The following is a 15,154-nucleotide window of genomic DNA, read 5'->3' as shown; positions in this document are numbered from 1 at the left end:
CAGACTGAAGTTCCTGGCTACTGGTTTTGGCTGTGTGGGCATTTGGGGAGTGAACCAGCAGGTGAAAGAACGCTATCTCTCTCTCTGGCCTTCAAACAAATAAAAACAAAAAAGAACAGCAGGTCTCCACAGGGCGGGGCTCCATTCACGCCTCTGGTCCTGGGTACAGGAGTCCCTCAGGCACCTCCGGTCCGAGGCATTACTCAGCCAAGCTGAACAACATGGCCCCAGATCAGCTGCACCCATGAACAGCAATGACATTCCGCTTTGACGTGGTGACACATGGAGCCAAATCACCAGCAGGACACCTGGCAGCATCCATCTCCCAGGCAAGGAGCTGGCTGGAAGCCGGCCTTTAAAGTTCTAAGGACACACCACAGAGAAGCTCGGGAGTCCATCAGAGCCAGTGTGAGCCACAGCCCCACCTTAGCCATGCAGGAGTCAGCAGCACACCCTACCAACCCTCCCCCAACACCCCCCAAGATCTGCCATTTGCTGGGGCACTGCCAGGCCCGGGAGCTCAGAGACAAACAGCACGTGGTCGCGCCCCTCAGAGAGCCTCCAGTTTCCCGGAGAAAATGGTGATGATGATGACGATAAGGTGGGAAAGGCTGATACTTATTGAATACGTACCACGCGGAAGACACTGTACCAGGCACTTCAAATGCATGGTCTCATCAACAGCAAATAAAGCCAATGATCAAGTACCTACTACGGGCACTGGCCTTGGCACTTCACACGCACTATTCTTCAATCCTGCAAACAACTAAGCAAGGCAGCAAAAAGGCTGAGACAACAGTGGCCTCTGCCAGCACAGCGTGGTTCAGATTCTGACTTTGCCAATTTGTTAGCTGCCCGACTTAAAGTAAGTAACTAATTCTTAATAACCTGGATAATCTTGCCTGTAAAATGGGAATGACAGCAGTATCTGTTACTCGATGCCTCTTTTTATCATGCATATTTATATGCATACTGCTCAATGCCTCTGTCATTTTCCTTTTTAAGATTTATTCATTGGAAAGGCAGAGTGGCAAACAGAGAGGGACAGACACAGAAAGAGAGAACTTCTATTGACTGGTTCACTCCCCAAAGCCCAAAACTCAGTCCAGGTGTCCTGTGTGAGTAGCAGGGGACCCCATGACTTGAGCCACCACCTGCTGCCTCCCAGGGTGCACATTAGGAGGTAGCTAGAATCAGAAGCAGAGGCAGGACCGGAACCCAGGCACTCTGATGTGGAATGCAGGGGATTTAACTGCTGTGCCGAATGCCTGCCCCAAACATTATTTTTTAGTGCGTGACATGCTCACTATTGTCACTGTCTTGCCAACCACACTGAAGGTGGGAGGAGAGAAGGACATTTTCCTCATGGCTGTCCCTCTTCTTCCCCCAGGCCTGGTCTACAGGGCCCAATGCGCCTCTCTACCTGGTAGACAGAGGCGTGTTAGCTGCAGGCTTGGGCCCAGACTGTGGTCACAAACACATCTCTGTGTCGAGACCAAGTCCAGGGCGTTTTACAGACCCCTGAGCTAGCACAGAAGTTCCCGAAGAAAGGGCCGCGCTGCCGAGGCCCAGCTGAGCCCGCAGCTCACACCAGGGAAATTGGGCTCTGGCTGGCGCCTGGCGTTCGCTAACATCTGTTCTTCCAGGACATGTTCAGGGCATTCTGTACCACTGATCCAAACACCCAGGAAGGATGCCCAGCTGCTTTGCCAAGTTCACATCCAAAGGACAAGCCATGCTTCCACGGCTCCCTAAAGGTATCCTAAGGAGTAGATTTGGAAGTTCTGAACGATACAGCCAGCAACTGCACCCCAGGGACCCCTGGCTCCAGGCTGGGGAAACTGCTGGGCCCTGACTTTCTCCACAAACGCCCCAAAGTCCCAAGGGCCAGCACAACCCAGCACCCCAGCTGTCTCCTGACACCCGGCCTTCTGAGCTCACTCCTACAATGCAGCGATTCTCCAGGGCCTTGGGCAACCAACCCCCTACCCGCACCCCCATCCTCTGAGCTGCTTGAGGTGGGATTCCCACCTTCTCTAAGACTACTGGGGCCATGACAACAGCTCAAAAGAGACTTCTACTAAAAAAAGAGCCAGAAAAAAAAATCAACAAGAAAGCCATGACCCCCTTCCTTTTATCCAGGCCTGGGGCAGAACGTAGCAAGGAGTGACCTTGCCCTGGGAAGAGTCTCAGAGAACACGAGAGTGGAGACCCCAGTCCTGGGGCAGCATGCGACTTTCCCCTCTACTGCACCTGTGGCAGGTATCACCAATCAATTCCACCTTCTTCCTGCTGAGCCCAGACAAGGCCTCCCAGGCCTTCCCAGCATGCAGCTCCCAGCAGCTGCCAGGGGAGCTGACGCTCTAAACGGGAGATACGCCGCAGTCTCGTCCACGGGGAGGGAGACTGAGGTCGCAAGGAGGCATTACCCAAGGCCCAGCAGTCATCACAGCACACAGGATCCGGCTGGTAAATCACGCATGGAGGCAGTGCTTCTTACAACACAGACTCCCCCAGGGTCTGCCCTGCCCCATGGTGGGCCCTTCAGGATGGGGGTCTCACCCATGCCAAGCATGTAGGGGGCATCTACGACTACTTCTCCGCTCAGTGAGGAGGGAACAGAGCTAGGGAGTTGGCCCCAACACCAGAAGGGGCTTCAAGCAGCAGACATTCAGACGCCCCACTCTCAGGATCACGCACAGCCTAAGCACCAGGGCGCTCTGACCTGAAGACAGGAGGGTGAGGGGCCTCACTGCAGACCAGAATCGGGTCTCAGGCAGGAGTCTTACTATGCATGGTCTGAACTCTCACACAGAAGAAACTAATTTTAAAAATATATATATATTTATTTATTTATTTGAAAGGCAGAGTAAGAGAGAAAGAAAGGAAGGGAGAGACACAGACACACACACACAGAGGGAGAGAGGGAGAGAAGGAGAGAGAGAGAGGAAGAGGGAGATCTTCCATCCCCGGTCCACTCCACAAATGGCTGCAACAGCTGGAGCGGGCCAGGCCAAAGCCAGGAGCCTGGAATTCCCTCCAGGTCTCCTATGTGGATGGCAGGGGCCTGAGTGCTGGGGTCACCTTCTGCTGCTGTCCCAGGCAGAGATGGATCAGAAGCGGAACAGCGGGGATTCAAACTGGCACCCTGATACGGGACACCAGACAGCAGCTTAACCAGCTGAGCCACAACCCCAGCCCCAGACTCAGTCTGATGAATGTCAACCACTTCAAATCACATTGCTGGCCATAAATAACAAGATGCATCTGGGGGAAAAGTCTCATATCCATACCATTTATGTGTGATGCTATGTAACTTTTTTTAAGATTTATTTTTTATTTATTTGAAAGGCAGAGTTACAGAAAGAGAGGAGGAGAGACAGAGAAAAAGGTCTTCCATCTGCTGGTTCACTCCCCAAATGGCTACGACGGCCAGGGCTGGGCCAGGCCGAAGCCAGGAGCCAAGGGCTTCTTCCAGGTTTCCCACGTGGGTACAGGGGCCCAAGGACTTGGACCATCCTCTGTTGCTTTCCCAGGAGCATTAGCAGGGAACTGGATCAGAAGTGGAGCTGCCAGGAATTGAACCTGCGCTTATATGGGATGCCAGTGCTATAGGCAGCAGCTCAACCTGCTACACCACAATGCCAGCCCCTGTGCTATTTAACTTTATGTTAAAATATGACTGATATAGTAAGTTTTCAGGGGCCAATATTCTCAAGTCAGCATTTTTAAGTACAAATAAAAACATCAGTGGCATTTCAATATGTCCAAAATGTAAAAATAAAACAAAATTGAGTGGGAATTGAGGGTTGGTCATAAGAAAGCCAAAGATCACCCAGGGCCCAGCGTCTGTGTCTGCGGGCCTCTTGGAGACCTCTTAGGGGAAACCAAGGCAACGCAGCAGGACTTGGGCCTGGGACTCGGCTCTGCAGCTTTGCTGGCTGTGACACGCCATCAGCCCCCGCCACCTCTCTGTGTCTGTTCTGGGCCATGAGCCAAAGACACATTCCTCAGGCCCCCGCGGGCCTCCGGAGCCAACAGAGTGGCGTTTGAGGGAAGGGCGGAGCAGAGCAGACATCGGGAGAGATGGCGCAGAAGTGGACACACAGCAACCACAGCAGTGGGGAAACTGAGGCCCAGAGAAAGCAAGGGTCTCTACCAAGGCCACATGGTGCAGGGACAGTGGGGAAAGCCATTCAACTGAGGTTCCCCCACCAGAATTCATCTCAGACCCTCGCCAGAAGGATTCCACACCCTGCTCCAAAATGGCCAAGTCTTCTCCCTAAAGGAAATGGGTCTCGGGGTGTTAGGGCCCCTGGGTATTATTAGAACCTAGAGACGAGAGCTCCCCAAGGCCCTCATGGAAGACTCTTAGTGGTGAGCATGTGATGCAGAGGTTAAGTCGCTGCTTGGACGTCCACATCCCACAGCAGGGTGCTGGGTTCGAGTCCCAGCTCCACTCTTGATTCCAGCATCCTGCTCATACACTCTCTGGGGGGCAGCAGTGATGGCTCAGTGACTTGGGATCCCTGCCACCCCCATGAGAGACCCAGACAGAGTCCTGGGCTCCTGGCTTGGCCTGGCCCAGCCCTGGCTGCTGCAGGAATTCAGGGAGTGAATCAACAGCTAGAATATCTCTACCTGTCTCTATCTCTGCTCTCTTTCAAATTCAAAAAAAAACTGAAAATAATTTTTAAAGATGTATTTTATTTATTTGAAAGGCAGAGTTTCAGAGACAGAGAGGGAGAAACAGAGATCTTCCATCTGCTGGTTAACTCCCCAGATGGCTGCAACAACTGGGACTGGGCCATAGGATGCTGGTGCTACAGGCTGCAGCCCAACCCACTGTGCTGCAGTGTTGGCCCTAAAATAAATTTTTAAAAAAGAATCTTGGTTGGCGCTGCGCTCAATAGGCTAATCCTCTGCCTGTGGCGCCAGCACCCCGGGTTCTAGTCCCGGTCGGGACGCCGGATTCTGTCCTGGTTGCCCCTCTTCCAGGCCAGCTCTCTGCTGTGGCCTGGGAGTGCAGTGGAGGATGGCCCAAGTCCTTGGGCCCTGCACCCCATGGGAGACCAGGAGAAGCACCTGGCTCCTGGCTTCAGATCAGCGTGGTGCGCCAGCCGCAGCGCCGGCCACAGTGGCCATTGGGGGGTGAACCAACGGAAAAAGGAAGACCTTTCTCTGTCTCTCTCACTGTCCACCCTGCCTGTCAAAATAAATAAATAAATAAAGTCTTTAAAAAATTCATTAGAGAGAAGGAAAATAAAATAAATCCAGGGCCGGCGCCGGGCTCAGTAGGCTAATCCTCCGCCTTGTGGCGTCAGCACACCGGGTTCTAGTCCCGGTTGGGGTACCGGATTCTGTCCCGGTTGCCCCTCTTCCAGGCCAGCTCTCTGCTGTGGCCAGGGAATGCAGTGAAGGATGGCCTGAGTACTTGGGCCCTGCACCCCATGGGAGACCAGGATAAACACCTGGCTCCTGCCATCAGATCAGCGTGGTGTGCCAGCCACGGCAGCCATTGGAGGGTGAACCAACGGCAAAAGGAAGACCTTTCTCTCTGTCTCTCTCTCACTGTCCACTCTGCCTGTAAAAAATAAATAAATAAATAAATCCAAAAGTCAGATCTATGTTTAAAAAAAAAAAAAAAAGAATCTTAGGGGCCAGCATTGTGATATAGTGGGTAAAGCCACCATCTGTAACACCAGCATCCCATATGGGTGCCAATTCACGCTCCACTCTCAATCCAGCTCCCTGCTAACAGCCAGGGAAAAGCAGTGGGAGACGTCCCAAGTGTTTGGACCCCTGCCATCTATGTGGGAGACCCGGATGAACTCCTGGACCCTGACTGCAGCCTGGCCCAGCCCTAGCCATTGCAGCCATCTGGGGAGTGAACTAGCAGTGGAAGATGGCTCTCGCTGTCTCGCTCTTTCTCTGTAACTCTTTCAAAGTAAATAAATATCTAAAAATAAAGAAGACTCTTAGCTGCCCCACGCCTCTCTTTCCTGAGTCACTCATTGGGTGACACATCCTACCATGTACCTTTGACCTACTCACAACGACCCAGAAAGGCAGGAGTTGCAACCTCATTTTACAGAAGAGTAAACTGAGGCTCAGGGGAAGGAGAAGTGTAGTCCCAGGCCCATTGCTAGCGAATAGGAGAGAGGAAATGCAAACCAGTTCAGCGTAGCTCTGTGCCAGCTCTTCCTCTACCCCACGCTGTCTCCCAAGTCCCCACTCACCAGCCAGGCTCCAGTGCGGGGCTGGGTACACTTGAGGCCCGGAGGAGATAGGGAAGAAGCTGGACACCGCCCCCCGCCCAGCCCCCTGGGCCCTGCGCTCCAGGGCTTACCCTCCAGCACCACCTCCTTGCCCGTCTTCTTCAGGGCCTGCACTGCTTCATCGTGGGTGGCAGAGGACAAGTCTTCCCCGTTTACCGACAGGATGGCATCCCCCACAAACAGGGCCTCTGTCTGGTCCGCCGCCAGTCCCTTGAAGATCTTGGAAATGAGGATGGGCATCTTGTTCTCCCGGCCTCCTGCACAGGCACAGAAGGAGGAAGAAACAGGCAGGGAGTCAGACCAGGGTGAGGTTATTTCTGAAGGCCTCCCTCAGTGCCCACCCAGGGCTGCAATAGGGAAATGGAAGAATAAAGAGAATCTCAGAAGGGAGCCGTAGCAGTTTGGGATACTGGGGGCTGTGCTGCGGCATAGAAGGTAAAGCTGGTGTGGGATACTGGGGCCTGTGCTGTGGCATAGAAGGTAAAGCTGTTGCCTGCAACGCCAGCATCCCATGTGGGCAGCAGTTACAGTTCCCAGGCTATTCCACTTCCAATCCAGCTCCCTGACAATGCGCCTGGGAGAGTAGTGGAAGATGGCCCAAGTGCTTGGACTCCTGTCGCCTATTTGGGAGACCTGGATGAAGCTCCTGGCTTCGGTTTGGCCCATCCCTAGCACTTGCAGCCATTTGGGGAGTGAACCAGAGAATGGAAGCTAGTTCTTGCACACGCTCTTGCTCTCTCGCTCTCTCTCTCTCTCTCTGTAACTCTGCTTTTCAAATAAATAAAACAGATCTTTAAGAAGAAAAAGAAGTCTGGGATACTGGTGAGACTGTCAGTGTTAAATTCACAATGCTAGAGTTTGGCAGCTGGGTCTGCTGGTTAAATGCTTTGAGTAACTTGCAAAGTTAATAACTTGAAGTTCAAAGCTTTTTAACTTTTTAAAAATATTTTGAATTTAAGCAATTTTCCCACAATGACACCTCCCTACCCGCAATTAAACTAACAGTTAGCTATTGCTAGGGCTCCAGGGCACCTCGCTGACAATCCTAAAGTTTTACAGTCCAGGATCCAGGCTGGAACCCAAGGCCTTAGAGCAGGGGTGGGGAGTGACAGGCCCACAGGCCATATAAGGCCCTCAAAATCATTTGGTCTGGCCCTGCCAGGCAACCACAGGCAGGACTCAGAATCCAATAAATCTATAGCAGGCTGATTTTTAAGTTGATAATTTTGCATGGCCTGCAAATGATGTTATAAATATCCACATGGCCCTTGGCAGAAAAAAAGGCTCCCCACCCCTGCTAGAATCTAGAGATTGCAAAAGTCTATCTGAACTGGATCTCTGATACAAAAGAAGCAAATGTGCTCTACTGAATACTTTATTGCTAAGTTCTCAAATGCCTTTTATAAACAAGAAACGTAATCAGTTCCTATTAGTTCCACATACCATGGGCCAAGTAGGGAGCTAAATGCTTCCTCAGTTGTCTCACTGCATCCTCCCAACACCCGCCACACAGCTAGGCTCAGATGCCCAAAGGGAAACGGAAGCCCCTTGTCCAAGGTCACTCATCCATGAAGGGGCACAGCCAGATTTTGAACCTAAGGCTGCTGGCTCCAGAAACAGCCCTGTTAAACCTACAGTGGACTGTGCGGGTCAGGCCCCCAGATTTCACACTTCTGGCCTAACCCAGGAGTCCTGAAGATGAGCAACTAGTGGCCCAGAGAGGGAGATCCTGGTTCCAAGGTCACACAAGCTGCCTAATGGCAGACCTGGGACTGGAACACCTCTCCTGCCCCCCCCCACAGGCACAACTGCTCGCTCACGGCAGTGCACAGCACATGGGGCCTGGGAAGGAAGGGGTTCTATTTACACCTGCCCTCCCCCACCTAAACCAGGCAGCTGGAAGCTACAATCATTCATGACTGCCTGGGATCCAGCTGGACCCTAGAGGGAGGTTACCATGGCAACAGGCACCTGGTCTCCATCCCCGAGGCCTTGGATGGAACTGGTGCTTTCCCCTGAAGTCTCCTAAAAGTAGCCTCACCCCCACCTGGAAGTATGGAACCTGAGAGTAACTGTGTGTGACCTTGGAAAGTCCTGTCTCCTTGCTGTGTCTCAGTTTGCCATCTGCAAAATGGAATCCTATCCAAACTCTCAAGTTCTTTCCTGCTCTGACCCACTGGGTGTTCCTGTTGCCCCACCCCAGGCTGAAGTCTGGGGTAAAACTGGGACCACCCCCTGACTTCCTCATTTCCCTCTTCTACGCCCCTTTTGTTGGCTTCCTGGGAGTTTGCTCTTCCACAGGAAAGCTGCCCTGGGCACTCCCTGGAGAACAATGGCTTGGTTTCAGATCCCAGCTCTGCCACTCACAGAATGGTGTGATTCTGGGAAAGTCACTATACCTTTCTGAATATCAGTCTCTTCGCCTGCAAAACAGGGCTTTTTAAGGCCTTGGACTTCTGCCACCCATGTGGGAGACCAGGATGGAGTTCCTGGTTCCTGGCTCTGGCCTTGCCCAGTGCTGACCATTGTGGCCATTTAGGGAGTGAACCAGGGCATGGAAGATCAATCTGTCTCTTCTCTCGGTCTCTCCCTCTGCCTTTCAAATAAAATAAATCTAAAAAAAAAAAAAAAAAAAAAACCACTGGGATTTACTGCCTACCTTTACCACTTGTTGCCCGGATGAAGTGGCTGGCACAGCACCTGGCACCCGGTGACAGCGTGGTATTTGCCTCCAGCCCCACCCCCTCACCCCAGCCAAAGGGTCCAGAGGCCCCAGTGAACAGAGCCAGCAGCAGGGAGAGCCAGGGTGGGAAGAGCGCATGTTCAAGGTGATACAAGGGCTGACACCCTTTCCCAACGCACTCTGTAGGGGACGGGACCCTGAGAAGCAACCAGGCAGGAACGGTGAGCTGGCAGCTGGAGGCCTGAGGGATTCCCGCACCAGGCACTGCGGCTTTGGGAGTCTCCTGGCCTCCACTGTTCCTCTCATGCAACAGCAGCTCATTGCCAGGCACCTACTGTGTGCTGGCAGGGAGAGCCTGCGTTCACAGACACAGATCCTCACTCTCACACTACAGCTGGGGACACTGAGGACAGAGGCGGGAAGTGACTGTCCGAGTTCACACGGCTGATCTTGAACTCACAAACTACCTGTACTCTAAAGAAGTTTGTCCTGATCGGAAGCTGAGAGCTCCTGGGAGAAGAGGCAACGGTGCCCACCCTCTCCACCTGTGCAAGGCAAAGTGCAGAGGACCGGACCTGGATGCAAACCCCAGGTGTTGGGCTCCTCACCCAGGAACACAGCCTTCCTGGGGTCGCTGGTGTCCAGGAACCTGCTGGACCCTGTCTGTGATCTCAGCCAGGAACTCCGGCCGGTAGCACACCCTCCACGACCTTGAGAGGGTCTCAGGGGCTTCCGCTGAATGTCTTTCCAGTAGCCCAGAGCCTCAACCCCCCATTCTCCCACCTCTGACCTCCTAGGGACCTCCGGCCTCTGGCGCCCTTGCTAGTCCCCTCTCATACCCCTGTGCTCGAACACAGAACTCCCCTCCCCTGAGTCCTAGTGTGCCGCCGACCTCATCCACACCTGTGCCTTCCGTGTCCACCCATAGCCCCAGAAACCCCTGCGACCTTGGAGCCCCCCAGTGCCCTGGGAGGTTTCCTCACACGCACCCAAGCCCCCCGACAGGGGCCGCCAACTCCACATCCGCGGCGCGCAACCAGCCCCGCGGCCCCTGCGCCCTCAGCGTCCCCACAGACAGCGCGCCCCGCTGCCCCGCATAGGCGCCCGCGCCCACCTTTGATGCTGATGCCCAGCCCGCCCGCGTCGGCCTTGCGCACCGTCACGCGGCGCCGCTGGAGCAGCAGCGCCTCGGGCAACTGCGGGGGCGCCGCGCCCGGCTCAGCGGCGCCGTTGAGCTGTGCGGACTCCGGCTCCCGCGCAGCGCCGGGCTCGGGGCCTGGCTCGCCGTCGGCGGGGCTCACGGTCAGCGCGTCCTCCGCCAGACTGACCAGCACCCGCTGCCAGCGCTCTCCGCCTGCCCCCGCGCCCGTCCCGGCACGAAGCTCCAGCAGTCCGGTTCGCGGGGCGCGCCTGCCGGACGCCATCTTCGCCACCGAGCCCCCGGGTCGCAACCGAGCCCCGGCCCGCCTGCCCGGCCCACTCCGACCCGGCGCCCAGGGCGGAGGGCAGCGGGGGCCCGGCTGGGCCAGCCGCCACCCTACCCCGGCCCCGGGGGTGGAGCCTCGGGGCGGGGCCGCCTCGGGGGTGTGGCCAACGCCAAGGGCGGAGCCAGGACGCGCGAGGGAGGCTGGGGCGGGGCCCCAAGCCCGAGGAGCTGGAGTGGGACCACGTGGAGGGTGGGCCCCACGGGGGCGGGGCGGGGCCGCGGAGGGGCGCGGTTTCGTCTTGGGGGCAGGGCCCTGGGGAGCCCTCGGAAGAAGCCTTTTCCGTGGCCGTCCAGGAGCACTGACTTGGAGCGCGAGAAAAAGGCGCAGAACCGTGGATACTGGGTGCCAGACGGAGAGCGTTGGGGCACGGCTGCGTTTGGTAGAGGGCCGGGACTCCGGGGGCTTTGACTGCAGAGTTCCTATTGGGGGAGCCTGGGAAGGGGCAGTTGTCCCATTTGAGGATCCGGGCTTTGGCTTGTGGGCGTGGTTTCTGGAGGCCAAGGCCCCGCCCACCCTGTAGAAGCGCACCTCGGACTCCACGCGGGCCTGCGCGGGTAGAGGGGGTCAGACGCTTGAAAGCTGGGGAGGAGTTTAAGAGATAAACGCCCTACTCTGTGCACAGGCCTGGGGAAGAATCCGGAATCATGAGAGGTGTGAGAAGGCTGCAAAGTGGGGCTCTAAGTCTGGGGGTCTGGAAGGCTGGCTTCCCATCCTGGCGCAGACACTCTGCTAGCTCCTAGTGGACCTTGGTCTTGTCACCTCACCTTTCTATGCCTCGATTCTCTCATCTGTGAAATGGGATCATAATAATCCCTACCTCACGGAATCTTTGTAAGGATATATCAATGTGGAACGCATTGTACGCTGTGAATTCCTATGCCATCCATAGATCGCTTTCATTTGTCGTATGCTTGCTATCGGCCAGGCCTAGCGTTGGGCATTTTCTGTGTGTTGTCTTATCTTTATAGTAGCCTCACGGGGTAGCTCCTATCAAGAACACCCCCATTATACAGAAGGGAAAACTTGGGTTTCCAAGGTCTAATTGGCCCTGGTCACACACTTAGTAGCAGAGCAGAGCTGGACTCAGACCTAAGCCTATTTGACACCAGGGATTGGTCCCTGAACCACTCTGCTAGACATTTGCCAAATACAAAGTTAAGGTTGTTATCAGAGAAACCCCACCTCTTATCTGCCCCTGTCTCTGTCCTCCTTTTTAGGTGGGATTGTTGGATAATTAAAATGCCCCACAGGGGCCAGTGTTGTGGCACAGTGGGTAAAGCCACCACCTGCAACACCAGCAGTCCATATGGGCACTGGTTTGAGTCCCAGCTGCTCCACTTCCAATCCAGCTCTCTGCTAATGCACCTGGGAAGGCAATGCAAGGTGGCCCAAGTGCGTGCACCCCTGCCACCTATGTGGGACGCTCTGAAGAAGCTTCTGGCTCTTGGTTTTTGGCCTGGCCCAGCCATCTGGGGAGTGAACCGGTGGATGGAAGATCTCTCTCTCTCTCTCTCTCTCTCTCCCTTTCAAATAAGTGATTAGCGGCTTCCTGCTAATGCACATCCTGGGAAGTAGCCATGACTGCTGAGGGCTTTGTTTCCTTGCCACCTGCATGGAAGACCCAGATGCAGTTCCATGCTCCTGACTTGGCCTGGTTGAGCCTCAGTTATTGTGGGCATTTGGGAGTAAACCCAAATGGAAGGTCTCTTGTGTCTCTGTCTTTTTTTTTTTTTTTTTTAAGATTTGTTTATTTATTTGAAAGGCAGAGTTACAGACAGAGAGAAGGAGAGTTAGAGACAAGGGTCTTCCATCTGCTGGTTCACTCCCCAAGTGGCAGCAACAGCCAGAGCTGGCTGATCTGAAGCCAGGAGCCAGGAGCTTCGTCTGGGTCTCTAACACAGATTAAGGGGCCCAAGGACTTGGGCCATCTTCCACTGCTTTCCCAGGCCATAGCAGAGATCTGGATCAGAAAAGGAGCAGCCAGGACTAGAACCAGCACCCATATGGGATGCCGGCACTGCAGGCAGCAGCTTTACCCACTATGCCACAGCACCGGCCCAGTCTGTCTCTTGCTTTCTCTCTCTACCTTTCAAATAAAATGAAAAGGAATTAATGAGGAGTACTCACCTCAGCACTAGGAACCGACTTCCCTCACGTCCTGCACCAGGTGGCACCAAGCTCACAGCCCACCTACTCCCCGTTTCGGCAGCACACATAGCAGAAGGTGATGCTGTGACCGTTCATTCATTCATTCGTCTATGTAACAAATATTTATTAAATATCTACTATGTGTGTCCCATAGAGCGAGGCATAGGAATTCAGTTTAAACAAGACAGACAGGGTCTCAGCTCACAGAGCATACAGTCCACTGGGAGGCAGGATTCCATAGTGGTTAGGAACATGGGCGCTGCATTCTGTTTCATGAATTTGGATTCTTACTGTGTTGTGGCAGGCGTGGTGGCACAGTGGTGACACCACATTCCATATCAGAGGGCCAGTTTGAGTCCCAGATATTCCACTTCCCACCTATCTTCCTGCAAATGTGTCCTGGGAAGGAGCAGATGATAAATAGCTCAAGTCCTTGGACTTCTGCCACCTATGTGGGAGGCCCTGATAGAGTTCCTGGCTCCTGGTTTTGGCCTGGCCCAGCCATGGCTGTTGAGAGCATTTGGGGAGTGAACCAGCAAGTAGAGGACGTCTCTCTCTTTCAAAGTGAAGATAAATAAAAGGTTTTTAAAATTTATTTGGGCATGGGACCAGCTCTGTGGCGCAGTGGGTTAAAGCCCTGGCCTGAAGCACTGCCATCCCATATGGGCGCCAGTTCTAGTCCCGGCTGCTCCTCTTCCAATCCAGCTCTCTGCTATGGCCTATGATAATAATGGAAGATGGCCCAAGTCCTTGGGCGCCTGCACCAACATGGGAGACCTGGAAGAAGCTCCTGGCTCCTGGCTTGGGATCAGCGCAGCTCTAGCAGTTGCGGCCATCTGGGGAATGAACCATCGGATGGAAGACCTCTCTCTCTGCTCTGTAACTCTGTCTTTCAAATACATAAAGTAAATCTTTTAAAAAAATTTATTTGGGGGGAGGGGGCCAGTTCTTTATTGCAGAGGGTTAATCCATAGCCTGCAGCACTAGCATCCTATATGGGTGCCAATTCAAATAAAATAAATATTTTTTTAAATAAGCTTCTAAGAAAGGAAACTTTGGAGTAAACACTTGTGATAAATAAGAACTAAATCCTACTTGGCTTCTAGAAGCTTCACTCCATTGGTAGACAGGGACAGGGAGGAGAGAGCAGGAGGAGGCAAGAGACAGGGGGAAGTAGGGCTCCTTTCCCGGGACCAGAGCCTGGAACCAGGTCCTTGAAAGTCCCCCCACGTCTTGCCCTGCTTAAAAGCCACTTAATGAGGCCCAGACCAACTTGATGAGAAAGAGTCCCAGGGAGGAGGGGGCGGGGTGGCTGCCCTCTGTGGATGCCGTGGGAGTGGGGAGGGAGAAGGGTGGTGTGCGCCGAATGGCTAGAAGAAAAGAAAGCAGCAGAGCCAGAGGAAACAGTGATGTGCATGTGTCTCTGTGTATGTGTGTGATGGTGCAGTGATGTGTATGTGTAGGCACTGTGTGTGTGTGACGGCGATGTGTATGTGCACTCGTGTGTGTGACAGTAATGTGTACGTGCACACATCTGTGTGTGTGACGGCGATGTGTATGTGCACGCGTCCATGTGTGTTGTGTTTGTGAGTGTCTGTGATCACATAATACAGACAGAGTTGATCCCCTTGCCCCTGTCAGCCACCCCCAGAGCCCTGTAACTTGAAGAACGCTCTGCTCCTCCACTGTGGTCAGCTGATGCCTCTCTGTTGTGGCTCAGAAATCAGCCTCCCACACACACGCACAGGCCTGGCTCCCCACCAAACCCCAGGCTCAGCTCCCAGACGAAACCGGCTCACTCCCAAGGGATAGGACACAGGGAAGGGAAAAGGAAAGAGAGAAGGGAGCTGCCCAGCCCACAGGCTCTGCAGGGTCTGGGGGCCCGGTTGGCCAGAGAGTTCCCTCTGCACAGGCGCCAGGGCAGGGGCCAGGGGTCCCTGTACTCTGGTCTCTCAGAGCCAGTAAGGACAGAACTAATGACAGTCAATGTGCCTGCGTGCTTATGAGCGCCTTCTGTGGCTCCTCTTGTTTAGCCCTCAAGACAATCCCAGGAAGTAGATCCTGTGATTATCCCATTAGACAGATGAGAAACTGAGGCTCAAAGACGTACAGTAACGTGCCCAGGTGGGCACCAAAGCTCCCGAGGACACCGCCCTGCCCTCCTGGGAGAGGCCTGGATCTAAGTAGAGAATGGGAGGCGTCCAAGGCCTGAGACCGAGGTGCCCTGCGAGATGGAAACCAAACCAGGCTCGTCCTGTCCCTGGTGTGCTGCCTTTTACTCTGCTTTGCAGCCTTGCGAGGCATGAGTTATCATCATCATCTTCCCCGCTTTGCAGAGAAGGAAACCAGGGCTCAGAGAGGGAAGTGAGCTGTCCAAGGCCACACAGCTAACAAAGAGCAGAGCCCAGGTAACAAAACAAATTATTTCCTTTATATATACACTTGAAATTAATTTTTAAAGATTTATTTATTTGTTTGAAAGGCAGGCACACACACACACACAGAGGAGAGAGAGAGAGAGAGGTCTTCCCCCTGCTGGTTCATTTCCCAAATGGCTG

General features: G+C 54.1%; 1 protein-coding gene across 1 annotated transcript in view; it reads right to left on the bottom strand.

Moving 5' to 3' along the window:
• Positions 1 to 10,494, bottom strand: part of SNTA1 (syntrophin alpha 1) — a gene marked incomplete at its 3' end in the record, with an annotated part of 30,192 nt that extends 19,698 nt beyond the window's left edge. The window contains 2 exon segments of the mRNA NM_001082333.1: positions 6,350 to 6,535; positions 10,076 to 10,494. Of these exon segments, the coding sequence (NP_001075802.1) occupies positions 6,350 to 6,535; positions 10,076 to 10,385 (496 nt within the window). The 5' untranslated portion in view covers positions 10,386 to 10,494.
• Positions 10,495 to 15,154: the final 4,660 nt, after the last annotated feature.

Source organism: Oryctolagus cuniculus, chromosome 11 (assembly GCF_051225735.1).
Source record: "Oryctolagus cuniculus isolate XC-2025 breed Fujian yellow rabbit chromosome 11, ASM5122573v1, whole genome shotgun sequence".
In the NCBI taxonomy this organism is placed as follows: Eukaryota; Metazoa; Chordata; class Mammalia; order Lagomorpha; family Leporidae; genus Oryctolagus; species Oryctolagus cuniculus.
Note: the sequence above shows the minus strand (reverse complement) of the source record. Positions and strands in the feature narration are given on the sequence as shown.